This window comes from Oncorhynchus mykiss, chromosome 14 (genome assembly GCF_057628025.1).
Source record: "Oncorhynchus mykiss isolate SJ-2025 chromosome 14, ASM5762802v1, whole genome shotgun sequence".
NCBI lineage: Eukaryota > Metazoa > Chordata > Actinopteri > Salmoniformes > Salmonidae > Oncorhynchus > Oncorhynchus mykiss.
The window spans coordinates 29,381,426-29,400,000 of NC_143035.1; the positions used below are offsets into that span (position 1 = coordinate 29,381,426).

Here is an 18,575-nt window from a genome sequence, read left to right on the forward strand (position 1 = left end):
GAGATCTACAGTAGCTATGTTAGTTGTCTTTTCTTCTTTTTTCTTCTCTTGTATCTTTTCTGTGTTAGTTAACGTGTAAAGTTTCCCTCCAAAGTCTCTCCTACCATGTAAAGTTTCCCTCCAAAGTCTCTCCTACCATGTAAAGTTTCCCTCCAAAGTCTCTCCTACCATGTAAAGTTTCCCTCCAATGTCTCTCCTACCATGTAAAGTTTCCCTCCAAAGTCTCTCCTATCATGTAAAGTTTCCCTCCAAAGTCTCTCCTACCATGTAAAGTTTCCCTCCAAAGTCTCTCCTACCATGTAAAGTTTCCCTCCAAAGTCTCTCCTACCATGTAAAGTTTCCCTCCAAAGTCTCTCCTACCATGTAAAGTTTCCCTCCAAAGTCTCTCCTACCATGTAAAGTTTCCCTCCAATGTCTCTCCTACCATGTAAAGTTTCCCTCCAAAGTCTCTCCTATCATGTAAAGTTTCCCTCCAAAGTCTCTCCTACCATGTAAAGTTTCCCTCCAAAGTCTCTCCTACCATGTAAAGTTTCCCTCCAAAGTCTCTCCTATCATGTAAAGTTTCCCTCCAAAGTCTCTCCTACCATGTAAAGTTTCCCTCCAAAGTCTCTCCTACCATGTAAAGTTTCCCTCCAAAGTCTCTCCTATCATGTAAAGTTTCCCTCTATAGTCTCTCCTACCATGTAGTTCCCCTCTATAGTCTCTCCTATCATGTGAAGTTTCCCTCCAAAGTCTCTCCTATCATGTAAAGTTTCCCTCTAATGTCCCTCCTACCATGTGAAGTTTATCTCTACAGTCCTCCTACCATTTACGGTTTCCCTCTATAGTCTCTCTTACCATGTAGTTTCCCTCTATAGTCTCTCCTACCATGTAAAGTTTCCCTCTAAAGTCCCTCCTGCCATGTAAAGTTTCCCTCTAAAGTGTATCCTACCATGTAGTTTCCCTCTAAAGTCTATCCTACCATGTTACGTTTCACTCTAGTCTCTCCTACCATGTAGTCTCCATCTAATGTCTCTCCTAACATGTAAAGTTTCCCTCTAAAGTGTCTCCTACCATGTTAAGTTTCCCTCTAAAGTGTATCCTACCATCTAAAGTTTCCCTCTATACTCCCTCCTACCATGTAAAGTTTCCCTCTAAAGTGTCTCCTACCATGTAAAGTTTCCCTCTAAAGTTTCTCCTGACAGTTTAGTTTCAGTGAAAGGAGTAATTAAAGAGGAGAAGAGCAGTGTAGTGAAGATTCAGCAGACACTATTAATCTGGATAATTCCAGTTTTGGTTACTGTCCGTCCTTACATAGGCCTGATGAGTCATGATTAACCCAGCCAGCCAACACAGCTGTCTGATACTTCACTACAACACACAATTATTCAGATCCTTACAGAGCAATTTGTGTGTGTGTGTGTGTTTGTGTTTTCACGTGCTCGTGCGTGTGTGTGAGCGTGCACATTTGTGTGTGCAGGCATGTGTTCCTGAGGGCGTGTGTTTTCCCTCCTCTTCTTTACCACCAGCTGATTGGGAGCAATTGCATCCCATCCTATCCTACAATAGTATCTTTAATTAGTATTGAGGATAAATTGGTCCCTTTTCCCTTAATTGCTTTCTCCTCAGTGTTACATTTAATTTGGCTGCAGCGGGTGTTATTGATCCTCTTTGATGTGCTTTAATTTGGATAATTGTATATATTTATTTCAGATGTGACAACTTGTTTAGTTAATTTTTCTTTGGGCCATTTCATGAAATGGGGCAGGGGCTTTACTGCATCAAATGGACACTGTAGTGTCCTGTAGTAGTCGTAGGTTCGTCTAGTCTACAACAGAGGGTGAATAGTGAATAGTAGATATGGAGGAAAAACTCCAAAGAACATCCTTCAGCAGAACTCCTCTTGTATCTTTGATAAGGAATGCCTCATGAAGGGTACTGGGGAACAGTATAGGAACAGTATAGGAACATGTACGTAAAGGAACAGGAACAGTAACAGTATAGAAACAGTATAGGAACAAGAACATTATTTGAACAGTATAGGAACAGGAACAATATTTGAACAGTATAGAAACAGGAACAATATTTGAACAGGAAAGGAACAGGAACAGGAAAGGAACAGGAACAGTATAGGAACACTAAAAATATAGGAACAGTAACAGTATAGGAACAGGAATAGTATTGGAACAGTATAGGAATGTTAAAAGTATAGGAACAGTAACAGTATAGGAACAGGAACAGTATTTGAACAGTATAGGAATGTTAAAAGTATAGGTACAGGAACAGTATTTGAAAAGAATGGGAACAGTATAGGAACATGAACAGTATATGAATGTTAAAAGTATAGGTACAGGAACAGTATAGGAACATGAAAGTATAGGAACAGGAACAGTATATGAATGTTAAAAGTATAGGTACAGGAACAGTATAGGAACATGAAAGTATAGGAACAGGAACAGTATAGGAACAGGAATAGTATAGGAACATGAAAGTATAGGAACAGGAATAGTATTGGAACAGTATAGGGATGTTAAAAGTATAGGAACAGGAACAGTATAAGAACATGAAAGTATAGGAACAGGAATTGTATTGGAACAGTATAGGAACAGGAACAGTATTTGAACAGTATAGGAACAGTAAAAGAACATGAACAGTACATGAATGTTAAAAGTATAGATACAGGAACAGTATTTGAACAGTATAGGAACAGTAAAGGAACATGAACAGTATATGAATGTTAAAAGTATAGGTACAGGAACATTATAGGAACATGAAAGTATAGGAACAGGAATAGTATAGGAACAAGAATAGGAACAGAAACAGTATTTGAACAGTATAGGAGCAGTAAAAGAACATGAACATTATATGAATGTTAAAAGTATAGATAAAGGAACAGTAAAAGAACAGGAACAGTATAGGAACAGGAATAGTATAGGAACAGGAATAGGAACAGAAACAGTATTTGAACAGTATAGGAGCAGTAAAAGAACATGAACATTATATGAATGTTAAAAGTATAGATAAAGGAACAGTAAAAGAACAGGAACAGTAAAAGAACAGGAACAGTATAGGAACAGGAATAGTATAGGAACTGGAATAGGAACAGAAACAGTATTTGAACAGTATAGGAATGTTACAAGTATAGGAACAGGAACAGTATAGGAACAGGAACAGTATTTGAACAGTATAGGAGCAGTAAAAGAACATGAACAGTATATGAATATTAAAAGTATAGATACAGGAACAGTATAGGAACATGAAAGTATAGGAACAGGAACAGTATATGAATGTTAAAAGTATAGATACAAGAACAGTATAGGAACATGAAAGTATAGGAACAGGAACAGTATAGGAACATGAAAGTATAGGAAGATATCATTTATTATTGGAACTGGAACAGTAAAGGAACAGGAACAGTATAGGAATGGGAACAGTTTTGGAGCAGTATAGGAATGGTAACAGTATAGTATCCGTTTAGGAACAGTATAGGAACAGGAACAGGGACAGTATAGGAGCACTGTAGGGACATGAACTGTATAGGAACATGAACATTAAATGAACAGGACCCGTATAGTAACTTGTGAAGTATAGGAAAATGAATATTATACGCACATGAACAGCATAGAAACAGTATAGGAACAGGAACATTAAATAACAGAAACGTTATTGGAATAGTATAGCAACATGAACAGTCAAGGAACAGTATTGGAACAGGAACAGTATAGGAGCAGGAACAGTATTGGAACAGAATAGGAACCGTATTTGAACAGTATAGAAACAGGAACAGAAACAGTAAAGGAACGGGAACAGTACAGGAACAGGAACAGTACAGGAACAGGAACAGTATTTGAGCAGTATAGGTGCAGGAACAGTAAAGAAACATGAACAGTATAGGAACATGAACCATATAGGAATGGGAATAGTTTAGGAACAGGAACAGTATATGAACATGAACAGTATTGGAACAGTGTTGGAACAGGAACAATATAGGAACAGGAAGGGTATAGGATCGGTATAGGAACATGGACAGTATAAGGCCTGGAATAGTATAGGAACAGGAATAGTACAGAACAGTATTGGAACAGTATAGGAACAGGAATGGTCTCGGAGCAGTATTGGAACAGGAACAGTATTGGAACAGGAACAGTATAGGAACAGGATCAGTACTGGAACATTATAGGAACAGAAACAGTACAGCAACAGGAACAGTATAAGAACACGAAAAGGATATGAACAGTATCAGTATAGGAACCATATTTGAACAGCATAGGAACAGGAACAGTAAAGGAATAGGAACAGCATTCGACCATGAAAAGGATAGGAACAGTATCAGTAGAGGAACAGTATAGGAACCATATTTGAGCAGTATAGGAACAGGAACAGTTAAGGAATAGGAACAGCATTTGAACATGAAAAGGATAGGAACAGTATCAGTATAGGAACAGTATAGGAACCATATTTGAACAGTATAGGAACAGGAACAGTAAAGGAACAGGAACCATATTTGAACAGTATAGGAACAGGAACAGTAAAGGAACAGGATCAGTATTTAAACAGTACAGGAACAGCAACAGTAAAGGAATAGGAACAGTATTTGAACAGTATAGAAACAGTAAAGGAACAGGAACAGTATTTAAACAGGATAGGAACAACAACAGTAAAGGAATAGGAACAGTATTTGAACAGAATAGGAACAGGAACAGTATAGGAACAGGAGCCGTATAGGAACAGTATAGGAACAGGAACCGTAAAGGAACATGAATAGTATAGGAACGGGAATAGTATTGGAACAGTATAGGGATGTTAAAAGTATAGGAACAGGAACAGTATATGAACATGAACAGTATTGGAACAGTGTTGGAACAGGAACAATATAGGAACAGGAAGGGTATAGGATCGGTATAGGAACATGGACAGTATAAGGCCTGGAATAGTATAGGAACAGGAATAGTACAGAACAGTATTGGAACAGTATAGGAACAGGAATGGTCTCGGAGCAGTATTGGAACAGGAACAGTATAGGAACAGGATCAGTACTGGAACATTATAGGAACAGAAACAGTATTTGAACAGAATAGTATAGGAATAGTAGAGGAACATGTATAGGTAGAGTAACAGTATAGTAACAGAATAGGAACAGTAACAGTACAGCAACAGGAACAGTATAAGAACACGAAAAGGATATGAACAGTATCAGTATAGGAACCATATTTGAACAGTATAGGAACAGGAACAGTAAAAGAATAGGAACAGTAAAGGAATAGGATTTGAACAGTATAGGAACAGGAACAGTAAAGGAATAGGAACAGCATTCGAACATGAAAAGGATAGGAACAGTATCAGTAGAGGAACAGTATAGGAACCATATTTGAACAGTATAGGAACAGCAACAGCAAAGGAATAGGAACAGTATTTGAACAGTATAGGAACAGGAACAGTATTTAAACAGTATAGGAACAGCAACAGTAAAGGAATAGGAACAGTATTTGAACATAATAGGAACAAGAACAGTAAAGGAACAGTATAGGAACAGGAGCCATATAGGAACAGTATAGGAACAGGAACCGTAAAGGAACATGAATAGTATAGGAACGGGAATAGTATTGGAACAGGAAGAGTATATGAACAGTATATGAATCGGAACAGTGTATGAACATGTATAGGAACAGCATTGGAAGAGGAACAGTATAGGAACAGTAACAGTATAGGAACAGTATTGGAACAGGAACGTTATAGGAACAGGAACAGTATAGAAATAGTATAAGGACAGGAATAGTATAAGAACAGGAGTAGTACAGAACAGTATAGGAACAGTATATGAGAGGATTGGTATAGGAACAGGAGTAGTACAGAACAACATTGGAACAGTATAGGAGAGGATTGGTATAGGAACAGGAGTAGTACAGAACAGTATAGGAACAGTATATGAGAGGATTGGTATAGGAACAGGAGTAGTACAGAACAGTATTGGAACAGTATAGGAACGATAACAGAATAGGATCAGTATAGGAACAGGAACAGTATAGGGACAGGAATAGTATAGAAACAGGAGTAGTACAGAACAGTATTTGAACAGTATAGGACAGGAACGGCCTAGGAACAGTAATGGAACAAGAACAATATTGTAACAGGAACAGTATAGGAACAGAAACAGTATTTGAACAGGAACAGTATAGGAACGGAAACAGTATTTGAACAGGAACAGTATAGGAACAGGAAGAGTATAGGAGCAGTATAGGAACAGAAACAGTATTTGAACAGGAACAGTATAGGAACGGAAACAGTATTTGAACAGGAACAGTATAGGAACAGGAAAAGTATAGGGACAGTACAGGAACAGTATTGGAACATTATATGAACATGAACAGTTTAGGAACATGAAAGTATAGAAACAGGAACAGTATATGAACATGAACGGTATAGGAACAGTATAGGAACAAGAACAGTCTAGGAACAGGAAAAGTATGGGGACAGTACAGGAACAGGAACAGTATTGAAACATTATATGAACGTGAACGGTATAGGAACAGTAACAGTATAGGAACTGGAACAGTATAGGAACAGGAACAGTATAGGAACAATAACAGTATAGGAACTGGAACAGTATAGGAACAGGAACAGTATAGGAACAATAACAGTATAGGAACAATAACAGTATAGGAACAGGAACAGTATAGGACCAGGAACAGTATAGGAACAATAACAGTATAGGAACAGGAACAGTATAGGAACAATAACAGTATAGGAACTGGAACTGTGTAGGAACAGGAACAGTATAGGAACAGGAACAGTATAGACATGGAAGTATGCAAAGACAGTTCCTCATCTCAGATATCCTGAGTCATTCTGTACCTTAACCTTCTATCGCCAGAGTTAACAGGCTGTGTTTATGCTTACTGCGTGAGTTTGTGCTTGCTTGCCTGCTTGAATCCTTGAACTAGTGCATGCCATGACACACACTCCTTTCTCTCACACAGGCGGTCACTTCCACACGCTGGCTGAACTTGGTGTTTGCGACCCAGCGCCTGTTCACCCTGCAGCCCCAACCTACTGTCCTGAGATGGGCCTGCTCCAGAGGGGCTACTCCCTCAGCGCGGGGTCAGACCCTGATGCAGACTCTGACCCAGAGGGGCACCTGTCCCCAGAGAGAGCCATCCAGCTGTGGGGAGGAGGAACAGTAGGAGGACCAGGAGGAGGAGTGAAGAGCAGACACAGCTCAGGATTGTCCAGCAGAGAAAACTCAGTGCTCACACTCACTGACTCAGACAATGACTACAAGTCTGATCATGAATCAGGTAGGAGAGATATTAATTAATTTGAATTGTTGGTTGGTTGACTGGGAGAGTTCGGGATAGGGTGAGGTTGGGATAGGGGGGGGGGCGGGGATAGGGTGAGGTTGGAATAGGGTGAGGTTGGGATAGGGTGAGGTCGGGATAGGGTGAGGTTGGGATAGGTTGAGGGCGGGGATAGGGTGAGGGCGGGGATAGGGTGAGGTTGGGATAGGGTGAGGTCGGGATAGAGTGAGGTCGGGGATAGGGTGAGGTCGGGATAGGGTGAGGTCGGGATAGGGTGAGGTCGGGATAGGGTGAGGTCGGGATAGGGTGAGGTCGGGATAGTATGAGGTCAGGGATAGGGTGAGGTCTGGATAGGGTGAGGTCTGGATAGGGTGACGTCGAGGATAGGGTGAGGTCGGGGATAGGGTGAGATCGAGGATAGGGTGAGGTCGGGGATAAGGTGAGGTCAGGGATAGGGTGAGGTCGGGGATAGGGTGAGATCGGAATAGGGTGAGGTCGGGATAGGGTGAGGTTGGGATAGGGTGAGGTCGGGGATAGGGTGAGGTCAGGGGTAGGGTGAGGTCGGGGGTAGGGTGGGGTTAGGGATAAGGTGAGGTTGGGATAGGGTGAGGTCGGGGATAGGGTGAGGTCAGGGGTAGGGTGAGGTTGGGATAGGTTGAGGGCGGGGATAGGGTGAGGGCGGGGATAGGGTGAGGTTGGGATAGGGTGAGGTCGGGATAGAGTGAGGTCGGGGATAGGGTGAGGTCGGGATAGGGTGAGGTTGGGATAGGGTGAGGTCGGGATAGGGTGAGGTTGGGATAGGGTGAGGTCGGGATAGTATGAGGTCAGGGATAGGGTGAGGTCTGGATAGGGTGAGGACTGGATAGGGTGACGTCGAGGATAGGGTGAGGTCGGGGATAGGGTGAGATCGAGGATAGGGTGAGGTCGGGGATAAGGTGAGGTCAGGGATAGGGTGAGGTCGGGGATAGGGTGAGATCGGAATAGGGTGAGGTCGGGATAGGGTGAGGTTGGGATAGGGTGAGGTCGGGGATAGGGTGAGGTCAGGGGTAGGGTGAGGTCGGGGGTAGGGTGGGGTCGGGGATAGGGTGAGGTTGGGATAGGGTGAGGTCGGGGATAGGGTGAGGTCAGGGGTAGGGTGAGGTCGGGGGTAGGGTGGGGTCGGGGATAGGGTGAGGTCGGGATAGGGTGAGGTCGGGATAGGGTGAGGTCGGGGATAGGGTGAGGTTGGGATAGGTTGAAGTTGTGATAGGGTGAAGTCGGGGGATAGTGTGAGGTCAGGGATAGGGTGAGGTCGGGATAGGGTGAAGTCAGGGATAGGTTGGGAAAGGGTGAGGTCAGGGATAGGGTGAGGTTGGGATGGAAAGAGTGTGAGAAAGTGTGAGATCGAAAGAAGGACAGTGCGGTTTGGAAGAGGAAGTTGAGTGAAGGACTGTGCGGGTGGGAAGGGGAAGTTGAGTGAAGGACTGTGCGGGTGGGAAGGGGAAGTTGAGTGAAGGACTTAGTAAGAGGAAGTTGAGTGAAGGACTGTTTGGTTAGTAAGAGGAAGTTGAATGAAGGACTGTGCGGGTGGGAATGGGAAGTTGAGTGAAGGACTGTGCGAGGGGGAAGGGGAAGTTGAGTGAAGGACTGTGCGGTTAGTAAGAGGAAGTTGAGTGACGGACTGTGCGGGTGGAAAGGGAAAGTTGAATGAAGGACTGTGCGGTTAGTAAGAGGAAGTTGAGTGAAGGACTGTGCGGTTAGTAAGAGGAAGTTGTGTGAAGGACTGTTTGGTTGGGAAGAGGAAGTTGAGTGAAGAACTGTGTGGTTAGTAAGAGGAAGTTGAGTGAAGGACTGTTTGGTTGGGAAGAGGAAGTTGAGTGAAGGACTGTGCGGTTAGTAAGAGGAAGTTGAGTGAAGGACTGTTTGGTTGGGAAGAGGAAGTTGCGTGAAAGACTGTTTGGTTGGGAAGAGGAAATTGAGTGAAGGACTGTTTGGTTGGGAAGAGGAAGTTGAGTGAAGGACTGTGCGGTTAGTAAGAGGAAGTTGAGTGAAGGACTGTTTGGTTGGGAAGAGGAAGTTGAGTGAATGACTGTTTGGTTGGGAAGAGGAAGTTGAGTGAAGGACTGTGCGGTTAGTAAGAGGAAGTTGAGTGAAGGACTGTTTGGTTGGGAAGAGGAAGTTGAATGAAGGACTGTGCGGGTGGGAATGGGAAATTGAGTGAAGGACTGTGCGAGGGGGAAGGGGAAGTTGAGTGAAGGACTGTGTGGTTAGTAAGAGGACGTTGAGTGAAGGACTGTCCGGGTGGAAAGGGGAAGTTGAATGAAGGACTGTGCGGTTAGTAAGAGGAAGTTGAGTGAAAGACTGTGCGGTTAGTAAGAGGAAGTTGTGTGAAGGACTGTTTGGTTGGGAAGAGGAAGTTGAGTGAAGGACTGTGCGGTTAGTAAGAGGAAGTTGAGTGAAGGACTGTTTGGTTGGGAAGAGGAAGTTGAGTGAATGACTGTTTGGTTGGGAAGAGGAAGTTGAGTGAAGGACTGTTTGGTTGGGAAGGGGAAGTTGAGTGAAGGACTGTTTGGGTGGGAGGAGGAAGTTGAGTGAAGGACTGTGCGGTTAGTAAGAGGAAGTTGAGTGAAGGACTGTGCGGTTAGTAAGAGGAAGTTGAATGAAGGACTGTGCGGGTGGGAAGGGGAAGTTGAGTGAAGGACTGTGCGGGTGGGAATGGGAAGTTGAGTGAAGGACTGTGCTGGTGGGAAGGGGAAGTTGAGTGGAGGACTATTCTGTTAGTAAGAGGAAGTTGAGTGTAGGACTGTGCGGTTTGTAAGAGGAAGTTGAATGAATGACTGTTTGGTTGGGAATAGGAAGTTGAGTGGAGGACTGTTTGGTTGTGAAGAGGAAGTTGAGTGGAGGACTGTTTGGTTGGGAAGAGGAAGTTGAATGAAGGACTGTGCGGGTGGGAAGAGGAAGTTGAGTGGAGGACTGTTTGGTTGGGAAGAGGAAGTTGAGTGAAAGACTGTTTGGTTGGGAAGAGGAAGTTGAGTGAAGGACTGTTTGGTTGGGGAAGAGGAAGTTGAATGAAGGACTGTGCGGGTGGGAAGGGGAAGTTGAGTGAAGGACTGTTTGGGTGGGAAGGGGAAGTTGAGTGAAGGACTGTGCGGGAGGGAAGAGGAAGTTGAGTGAAAGACTGTGCGGTTAGTAAGAGGAAGTTGAGTGAAGGACTGTTTGGTTGGGAAGAGGAAGTTGAGTGAAGGACTGTTTGGTTGGGAAGAGGAAGTTGAGTGAAGGACTGTTTGGTTGGGAAGAGGAAGTTCAGTGAAGGACTGTTTTGTTGGGAAGAGGAAGTTGAGTGAAGGACTGTTTGGTTGGGAAGAGGAAGTTGAGTGAAGGACTGTTTGGTTGGGAAGAGGAAGTTGAGTGGAGGACTGTTTGGTTGGGAAGAGGAAGTTGAATGAAGGACTGTGCGGTTAGTAAGAGGAAGTGGAGTGAAGGACTGTGCGCTTAGTAAGAGGAAGTTGAATGAAGGACTGTGCTGGTGGGAAGAGGAAGTTGAGTGTAGGACTGTGCGGTTTGTAAGAGGAAGTTGAATGAAGGACTGTTTGGTTGGGAAGAGGAAGTTGAGTGAAGGACTGTTCGGTTAGTAAGAGGAAGTTGAGTGTAGGACTGTGCGGTTTGTAAGAGGAAGTTGAATGAAGGACTGTTTGGTTGGGAAGAGGAAGTTGAGTGGAGGACTGTTTGGTTGGGAAGAGGAAGTTGAGTGGAGGACTGTTTGGTTGGGAAGAGGAAGTTGAGTGAAGGACTGTTTGGTTGGGAAGAGGAAGTTGAATGAAGAACTGTTTGGTTGGGAAGAGGAAGTTGAATGAAGGACTGTTTGGTTAGTAAGAGGAAGTTGAATGAAGGACTGTTTGGTTGGGAAGAGGAAGTTGAGTGAAGGACTGTTTGGTTGGGAAGAGGAAGTTGAGTGAAGGACTGTTTGGTTGGGAAGAGGAAGTTGAGTGAAGGACTGTTTGGTTAGTAAGAGGAAGTTGAATGAAGGACTGTGCGGGTGGGAAGGGGAAGTTGAGTGAAGGACTGTGCGGGGGGGAAGGGGAAGTTGAGTGAAGGACTGTTTGGTTGGGAAGAGGAAGTTGAGTGAAGGACTGTTTGGTTGGGAAGAGGAAGTTGAATGAAGGACTGTTTGGTTGGGAAGAGGAAGTTGAATGAGGGACTGTTTGGTTGGGAAGAGGAAGTTGAATGAAGGACTGTTTAGTTGGGAAGAGGAAGTTGAGTGGAGGACTGTTTGGTTGGGAAGAGGAAGTTGAGTGAAGGACTGTTTGGTTGGGAAGAGGAAGTTCAGTGAAGGACTGTTTGGTTGGGAAGAGGAAGTTGAATGAAGGACTGTTTGGTTGGGAAGAGGAAGTTGAATGAAGGACTGTTTGGTTGTGAAGAGGAAGTTGAATGAAGGACTGTTTGGTTGGGAAGAGGAAGTTGAGTGAAGGACTGTTTGGTTGGGAATAGGAAGTTGAGTGAAGGACTGTTTGGTTGGGAAGAGGAAGTTGAGTGAAGGACTGTTTAGTTGGGAAGAGGAAGTTGAGTGAAGGACTGTTTGGTTGGGAAGAGGAAGTTGAATGTAGGACTGTTTGGTTGGGAAGAGGAAGTTGAGTGAAGGACTGTTTGGTTGGGAAGAGGAAGTTGAGTGAAGGACTGTGCGGGTGGGAAGGGGAAGTTGAGTGAAGGACTGTTTGGTTGGGAAGAGGAAGTTGAGTGGAGGACTGTTTGGTTGGGAAGAGGAAGTTGAATGAAGGACTGTTTGGTTGGGAAGAGGAAGTTGAGTGAAGGACTGTTTGGTTGGGAAGAGGAAGTTGAGTGGAGTACTGTTTGGTTGGGAAGAGGAAGTTGAATGAAGGACTGTTTGGTTGGGAAGAGGAAGTTGAATGAAGGACTGTTTAGTTGGGAAGAGGAAGTTGAGTGGAGGACTGTTTGGTTGGGAAGAGGAAGTTGAGTGGAGGACTGTTTGGTTGGGAAGAGGAAGTTGAGTGAAGGACTGTTTGGTTGGGAAGAGGAAGTTGAATGAAGGACTGTTTGGTTGGGAAGAGGAAGTTGAATGAAGGACTGTTTGGTTGGGAAGAGGAAGTTGAGTGAAGGACTGTTTGGTTGGGAATAGGAAGTTGAGTGAAGGACTGTTTGGTTGGGAAGAGGAAGTTGAGTGAAGGACTGTTTGGTTGGGAAGAGGAAGTTGAGTGAAGGACTGTTTGGTTGGGAAGAGGAAGTTGAATGAAGGACTGTTTGGTTGGGAAGAGGAAGTTGAGTGAAGGACTGTTTGGTTGGGAAGAGGAAGTTGAGTGAAGGACTGTGCGGGTGGGAAGGGGAAGTTGAGTGAAGGACTGTTTGGTTGGGAAGAGGAAGTTGAGTGGAGGACTGTTTGGTTGGGAAGAGGAAGTTGAATGAAGGACTGTTTGGTTGGGAAGAGGAAGTTGAATGAAGGACTGTTTAGTTGGGAAGAGGAAGTTGAGTGGAGGACTGTTTGGTTGGGAAGAGGAAGTTGAGTGGAGGACTGTTTGGTTGGGAAGAGGAAGTTGAGTGAAGGACTGTTTGGTTGGGAAGAGGAAGTTGAGTGAAGGACTGTTTGGTTGGGAAGAGGAAGTTGAATGAAGGACTGTTTGGTTGGGAAGAGGAAGTTGAATGAAGGACTGTTTGGTTGTGAAGAGGAAGTTGAATGAAGGACTGTTTGGTTGGGAAGAGGAAGTTGAGTGAAGGACTGTTTGGTTGGGAATAGGAAGTTGAGTGAAGGACTGTTTGGTTGGGAAGAGGAAGTTGAGTGAAGGACTGTTTGGTTGGGAAGAGGAAGTTGAGTGAAGGACTGTTTGGTTGGGAAGAGGAAGTTGAATGAAGGACTGTTTGGTTGGGAAGAGGAAGTTGAGTGAAGGACTGTTTGGTTGGGAAGAGGAAGTTGAGTGAAGGACTGTGCGGGTGGGAAGGGGAAGTTGAGTGAAGGACTGTTTGGTTGGGAAGAGGAAGTTGAGTGGAGGACTGTTTGGTTGGGAAGAGGAAGTTGAATGAAGGACTGTTTGGTTGGGAAGAGGAAGTTGAGTGAAGGACTGTTTGGTTGGGAAGAGGAAGTTGAGTGGAGGACTGTTTGGTTGGGAAGAGGAAGTTGAATGAAGGACTGTTTGGTTGGGAAGAGGAAGTTGAATGAAGGACTGTTTGGTTGGGAAGAGGAAGTTGAGTGAAGGACTGTTTGGTTGGGAAGAGGAAGTTGAGTGAAGGACTGTTTGGTTGGGAAGAGGAAGTTGCACCACACAACTCCTGTGGATTTTTATTTAACTAGGCATGTCAAAAATAACAAATTCTTATTTACAATGACCCGTCCAAACCCGGAAAACGCTGGGCCAATTGTGCACCGCCCAATGGTACTCCCAATCATGGCTGGTTGTGATACAGCCTGGATTTGAACCAGGGTGTCTGTAGTGAAGCCTCAAGCACTGCGATTCAGTGCCTTAGACCACTGCGCTACTCGGGAGACCCTATGTTTCTGGCAATCTGGTGTGGTCCATGATTGATTGATTGATTGATTGATTGATTGATTGATTGATTGATTGATTATAAGGTTCTGGACTCTGTTGGCTATTGTGAAACCTTCATAAATAATGTCTCATCTTCATCATGAAGAGATCTCACTTGTTTGTCAGATTGATCATGACATGTTTTTATTTAATACATCTATTTCACCTTGTGTGTGTGTGTGTGTGTGTGTGTGTGTGTGTGTGTGTGTGTGTGTGTGTGTCATCATAAACCTTTCCACGGCTGCGTCTGACGTGTCGATAGAGGTTAATGAAGAGTGGACGTAATAAAAACTCTGTGATTAGTTGAAGTCTCACAACAGAGTCTTGGAGAGCACTGTCGTCAGAGACATCGGAAACATCTTTCCAGCTTCGTTTCTGTAGCAGCCATCAAACTAACACCTATCAAACACATGGAGACATACAGAGGAAAACAGATATGCATAACACACACACACACACACACATACGTGCACACACACATTATCTTTGAAACACATAGAGAAACACCTTTCTGAGAGGTGATGGTTTCATTTGGCTGGCTGATAATTGCTTTGTGGCTGATTGCCAGACTAATCTCTGAGCTGTAAATATCTGCTGTAGATTCTCTCTCTCACTCACACACACCCACATACACACACACACACGCACGCACGCACGCACGCATGCACACACACACCCCCACACACTCTCTAACATAGGGCAAACAGGAGGATTTTTCAAGGTCTTGTGGGAGGACATCTAAAATGTAACAATGTAATCATTTGCTATCAGAATAATGTAATATTCTTCAAAATATCACATGGTTTAATTCAATGGTTGACTTGAATAAAGAGTAGTTAGACATCTTACAGATCACACCTTTAAATCTATTTTTCCGTGTTATGTGGATAAAAACAATGCATAACATGAGAGAGGGGGAAATGGAGAGAGAGAGAGACAGAGAGGGGAAGGGAGAGAGAGAGACAGAGACACGGAGGGAGAGAGACAGAGAGGGGGAGGGAGAGACAGAGAGGGGAAGGGAGAGAGAGAGAGAGAGACGGGGAGGGAGAGAGACAGAGAGGGGGAGGGAGAGACAGAGAGGGGAAGGGAGAGAGAGAGAGAGAGACGGGGAGGGAGAGAGACAGAGAGGGGGAGGGAGAGAGGCAGAGAGGGGAAGGGAGAGAGACAGAGAAGGGAAGGGAGAGAGACAGAGGGGGAGGGAGAGAGACAGAGAGGGGGAAGGAGAGAGACAGAGAAGGGAAGGGAGAGAGACAGAGAGGGAGGGAGAGAGACAGAGAGGGGGAAGGAGAGAGACAGAGAAGGGAAGGGAGAGAGACAGAGAGGGGGAGGGGGAGACAGAGAGGGGAAGGGAGAGAGAGAGAGAGAGAGTGGGAGGGAGAGAGACAGAGAGGGGGAGGGAGAGAGGCAGAGAGGGGAAGGGAGAGAGACAGAGAAGGGAAGGGAGAGAGACAGAGGGGGAGGGAGAGAGACAGAGAGGGGGAAGGAGAGAGACAGAGACCGAGAGGGGAAGGGAGAGAGACAGAGAGGGGGAGAGAGAGACAGAGAGGGGAAGGGAGAGAGACAGATAGGAAGGGAGAGCGACAGAGAGTGGGAGGGAGAGAGACAGAGAGGGGGAGGGAGAGAGACAGAGAGGGGAAGGGAGAGAGACAGAGAGGGGGAGGGAGAGAGACAGAGACCGAGAGGGGAAGGGAGAGAGACAGAGAGGGGGAGAGAGAGACAGAGAGGGGAAGGGAGAGAGACAGATAGGAAGGGAGAGCGACAGAGAGTGGGAGGGAGAGAGACAGAGAGGGGGAGGGAGAGAGACAGAGAGGGGAAGGGAGAGAGACAGATAGGAAGGGAGAGAGACAGAGAGGGGGAGGGAGAGAGACAGATAGGGGGAGGGAGAGAGACAGAGAGGGGGAGGGAGAGAGAGACAGAGAGGGGAAGGGAGAGAGACAGATAGGAAGGGAGAGAGACAGAGAGGGGGAGGGAGAGAGACAGAGAGGGGGAGGGAGAGAGACAGAGAGGGGGAGGGAGAGAGACAGAGAGGGGGAGAGAGAGACAGAGAGGGGAAGGGAGAGAGACAGATAGGAAGGGAGAGAGACAGAGAGTGGGAGGGAGAGAGACAGAGAGGGGGAGGGAGAGAGACAGATAGGAAGGGAGAGAGACAGAGAGGGCGAGGGAGAGAGACAGAGAGGGGGAGGGAGAGAGACAGAGACCGAGAGGGGAAGGGAGAGAGACAGAGAGGGGGAGAGAGAGACAGAGAGGGGAAGGGAGAGAGACAGATAGGAAGGGAGAGCGACAGAGAGTGGGAGGGAGAGAGACAGAGAGGGGGAGGGAGAGAGACAGAGAGGGGAAGGGAGAGAGACAGATAGGAAGGGAGAGAGACAGAGAGGGGGAGGGAGAGAGACAGATAGGGGGAGGGAGAGAGACAGAGAGGGGGAGGGAGAGAGAGACAGAGAGGGGAAGGGAGAGAGACAGATAGGAAGGGAGAGAGACAGAGAGGGGGAGGGAGAGAGACAGAGAGGGGGAGGGAGAGAGACAGAGAGGGGGAGGGAGAGAGACAGAGAGGGGGAGAGAGAGACAGAGAGGGGAAGGGAGAGAGACAGATAGGAAGGGAGAGAGACAGAGAGTGGGAGGGAGAGAGACAGAGAGGGGGAGGGAGAGAGACAGATAGGAAGGGAGAGAGACAGAGAGGGCGAGGGAGAGAGACAGAGAGGGGGAGGGAGAGAGACAGAGAGGGGGAGGGAGAGAGACAGAGAGGGGGAGGGAGAGAGACAGAGAGGGGGAGGGAGAGAGACAGAGAGGGGGAGGGAGAGAGACAGAGAGGGGGAGAGAGAGACAGAGAGGGGAAGGGAGAGAGACAGATAGGAAGGGAGAGAGACAGAGAGTGGGAGGGAGAGAGACAGAGAGGGGGAGGGAGAGAGACAGATAGGAAGGGAGAGAGACAGAGAGGGCGAGGGAGAGAGACAGAGAGGGGGAGGGAGAGAGACAGAGAGGGGGAGGGAGAGAGACAGAGAGGGGGAGGGAGAGAGACAGAGAGGGGGAGGGAGAGAGACAGAGAGGGGGAGGGAGAGAGACAGAGAGGGGGAGGGAGAGAGACAGAGAGGGGGAGGGAGAGAGACAGAGAGGGGGAGGGAGAGAGACAGAGAGGGGGAGGGAGAGAGACAGAGAGGGGGAGGGGGAGAGACAGACAGGGGGAGGGAGAGAGACAGAGAGGGGGAGGGAGAGAGACAGAGAGGGGGAGGGGGAGAGACAGACAGGGGGAGGGGGAGAGACAGACAGGGGGAGGGGGAGAGACAGACAGGGGGAGGGAGAGAGACAGAGAGGGGGAGGGAGAGAGACAGACAGGGGGAGGGGGAGAGACAGACAGGGGGAGGAAGAGAGAGACAGAGAGGGGGAGGGAGAGAGACAGACAGGGGGAGGAAGAGAGAGACAGAGAGGGGGAGGAGAGAAACAGAGAGAGACAGAGATAGACAGAGAGGGGGAGGGAGAGAGACAGAGACTGGGAGGGAGAGAGAGAGAGAGAGACTGGGAGGGAGAGAGACAGAGACTGGGAGGGAGAGAGAGACAGAGAGGGGGAGGGGGAGAGACAGACAGGGGGAGGGGGAGAGACAGACAGGGGGAGGGGGAGAGACAGGCAGGGGGAGGGAGAGAGACAGAGAGGGTGAGGGAGAGAGACAGAGAGGGTGAGGGAGAGAGACAGACAGGGGGAGGAAGAGAGAGACAGAGAGGGGGAGGAGAGAAACAGAGAGAGACAGAGATAGACAGAGAGGGGGAGGGAGAGAGACAGAGACTGGGAGGGAGAGAGAGAGAGAGAGACTGGGAGGGAGAGAGACAGAGACTGGGAGGGAGAGAGAGACAGAGAGGGGGAGGGAGAGAGAGAGAGACATAGACTGGGGGGAGAGAGACAGAGACTGGGACGGAGAGAGAGAGACAGAGACTGGGAGGGAGAGAGACAAAGAGAGACAGAGACTGGGAGGGAGAGAGAGACAGAGAGGGGGAGGGAGAGAGAGAGAGACATAGACTGGGGGGGAGAGAGACAGAGACTGGGACGGAGAGAGAGAGACAGAGACTGGGAGGGAGAGAGAGAGAGAGAGACTGGGAGGGAGAGAGACAGAGACTGGGAGGGAGAGAGAGACAGAGAGGGGGAGGGAGAGAGAGAGAGACATAGACTGGGGAGGAGAGAGACAGAGACTGGGACGGAGAGAGAGAGACAGAGACTGGGAGGGAGAGAGACAAAGAGAGACAGAACCAGGGAGGGAAAAGGAGATTAATTGAAGAAAAAAAGGTTGTGAGCAAATCTGTTAGTTCTTTTGATTTTTTAGGGGGGTGTAGATCAGCTTTAATATTGAAGATAGATTGTGACATTCATCAATGTAGTTGTCTGCATAATTTCCAATCCCCCACATATATTTTTGTATATTTATATATGAAATAGATAAAATGACCCATCAAAGCCAGCAGCCTACTATATGTCAGATAGGAGCACATATTTCTAAATTCCCCGAAACGTTTAAAAAACTTAGACCTAGCTTAGGCTTTCTGAAAGTAGGCTATAAGATAATGAATTGACAAGGATAATTGAAAGTAGGCTATAAGATAATGAATTGACAAGGATAATTGAAAGTAGGCTATAAGATAATGAATTTACAAGGAGAGTTGAAAGTAGGCTATAAGATAATGAATTGACAAGGAGAATTGAAAGTAGGCTATAAGATAATGAATTGACAAGGAGAGTTGAAAGTAGGCTATAAGATAATGAATTGACAAGGAGAGTTGAAAGTAGGCTATAAGATAATGAATTGAC

General features: G+C 46.4%; 1 protein-coding gene across 1 annotated transcript in view; it reads left to right on the forward strand.

Annotated features, from left to right (window-relative positions):
* The window catches only part of LOC118938713 (teneurin-2-like), a 93,372-nt gene that overhangs the window by 67,036 nt on the left and 7,761 nt on the right, over window positions 1–18,575 (forward strand). The window contains exon 2 of the mRNA XM_090198065.1: window positions 6,957–7,274. Within this exon, the coding sequence (XP_090054191.1) occupies window positions 6,957–7,274 (318 nt within the window). The remainder of the gene's footprint in view (window positions 1–6,956; window positions 7,275–18,575) is intronic.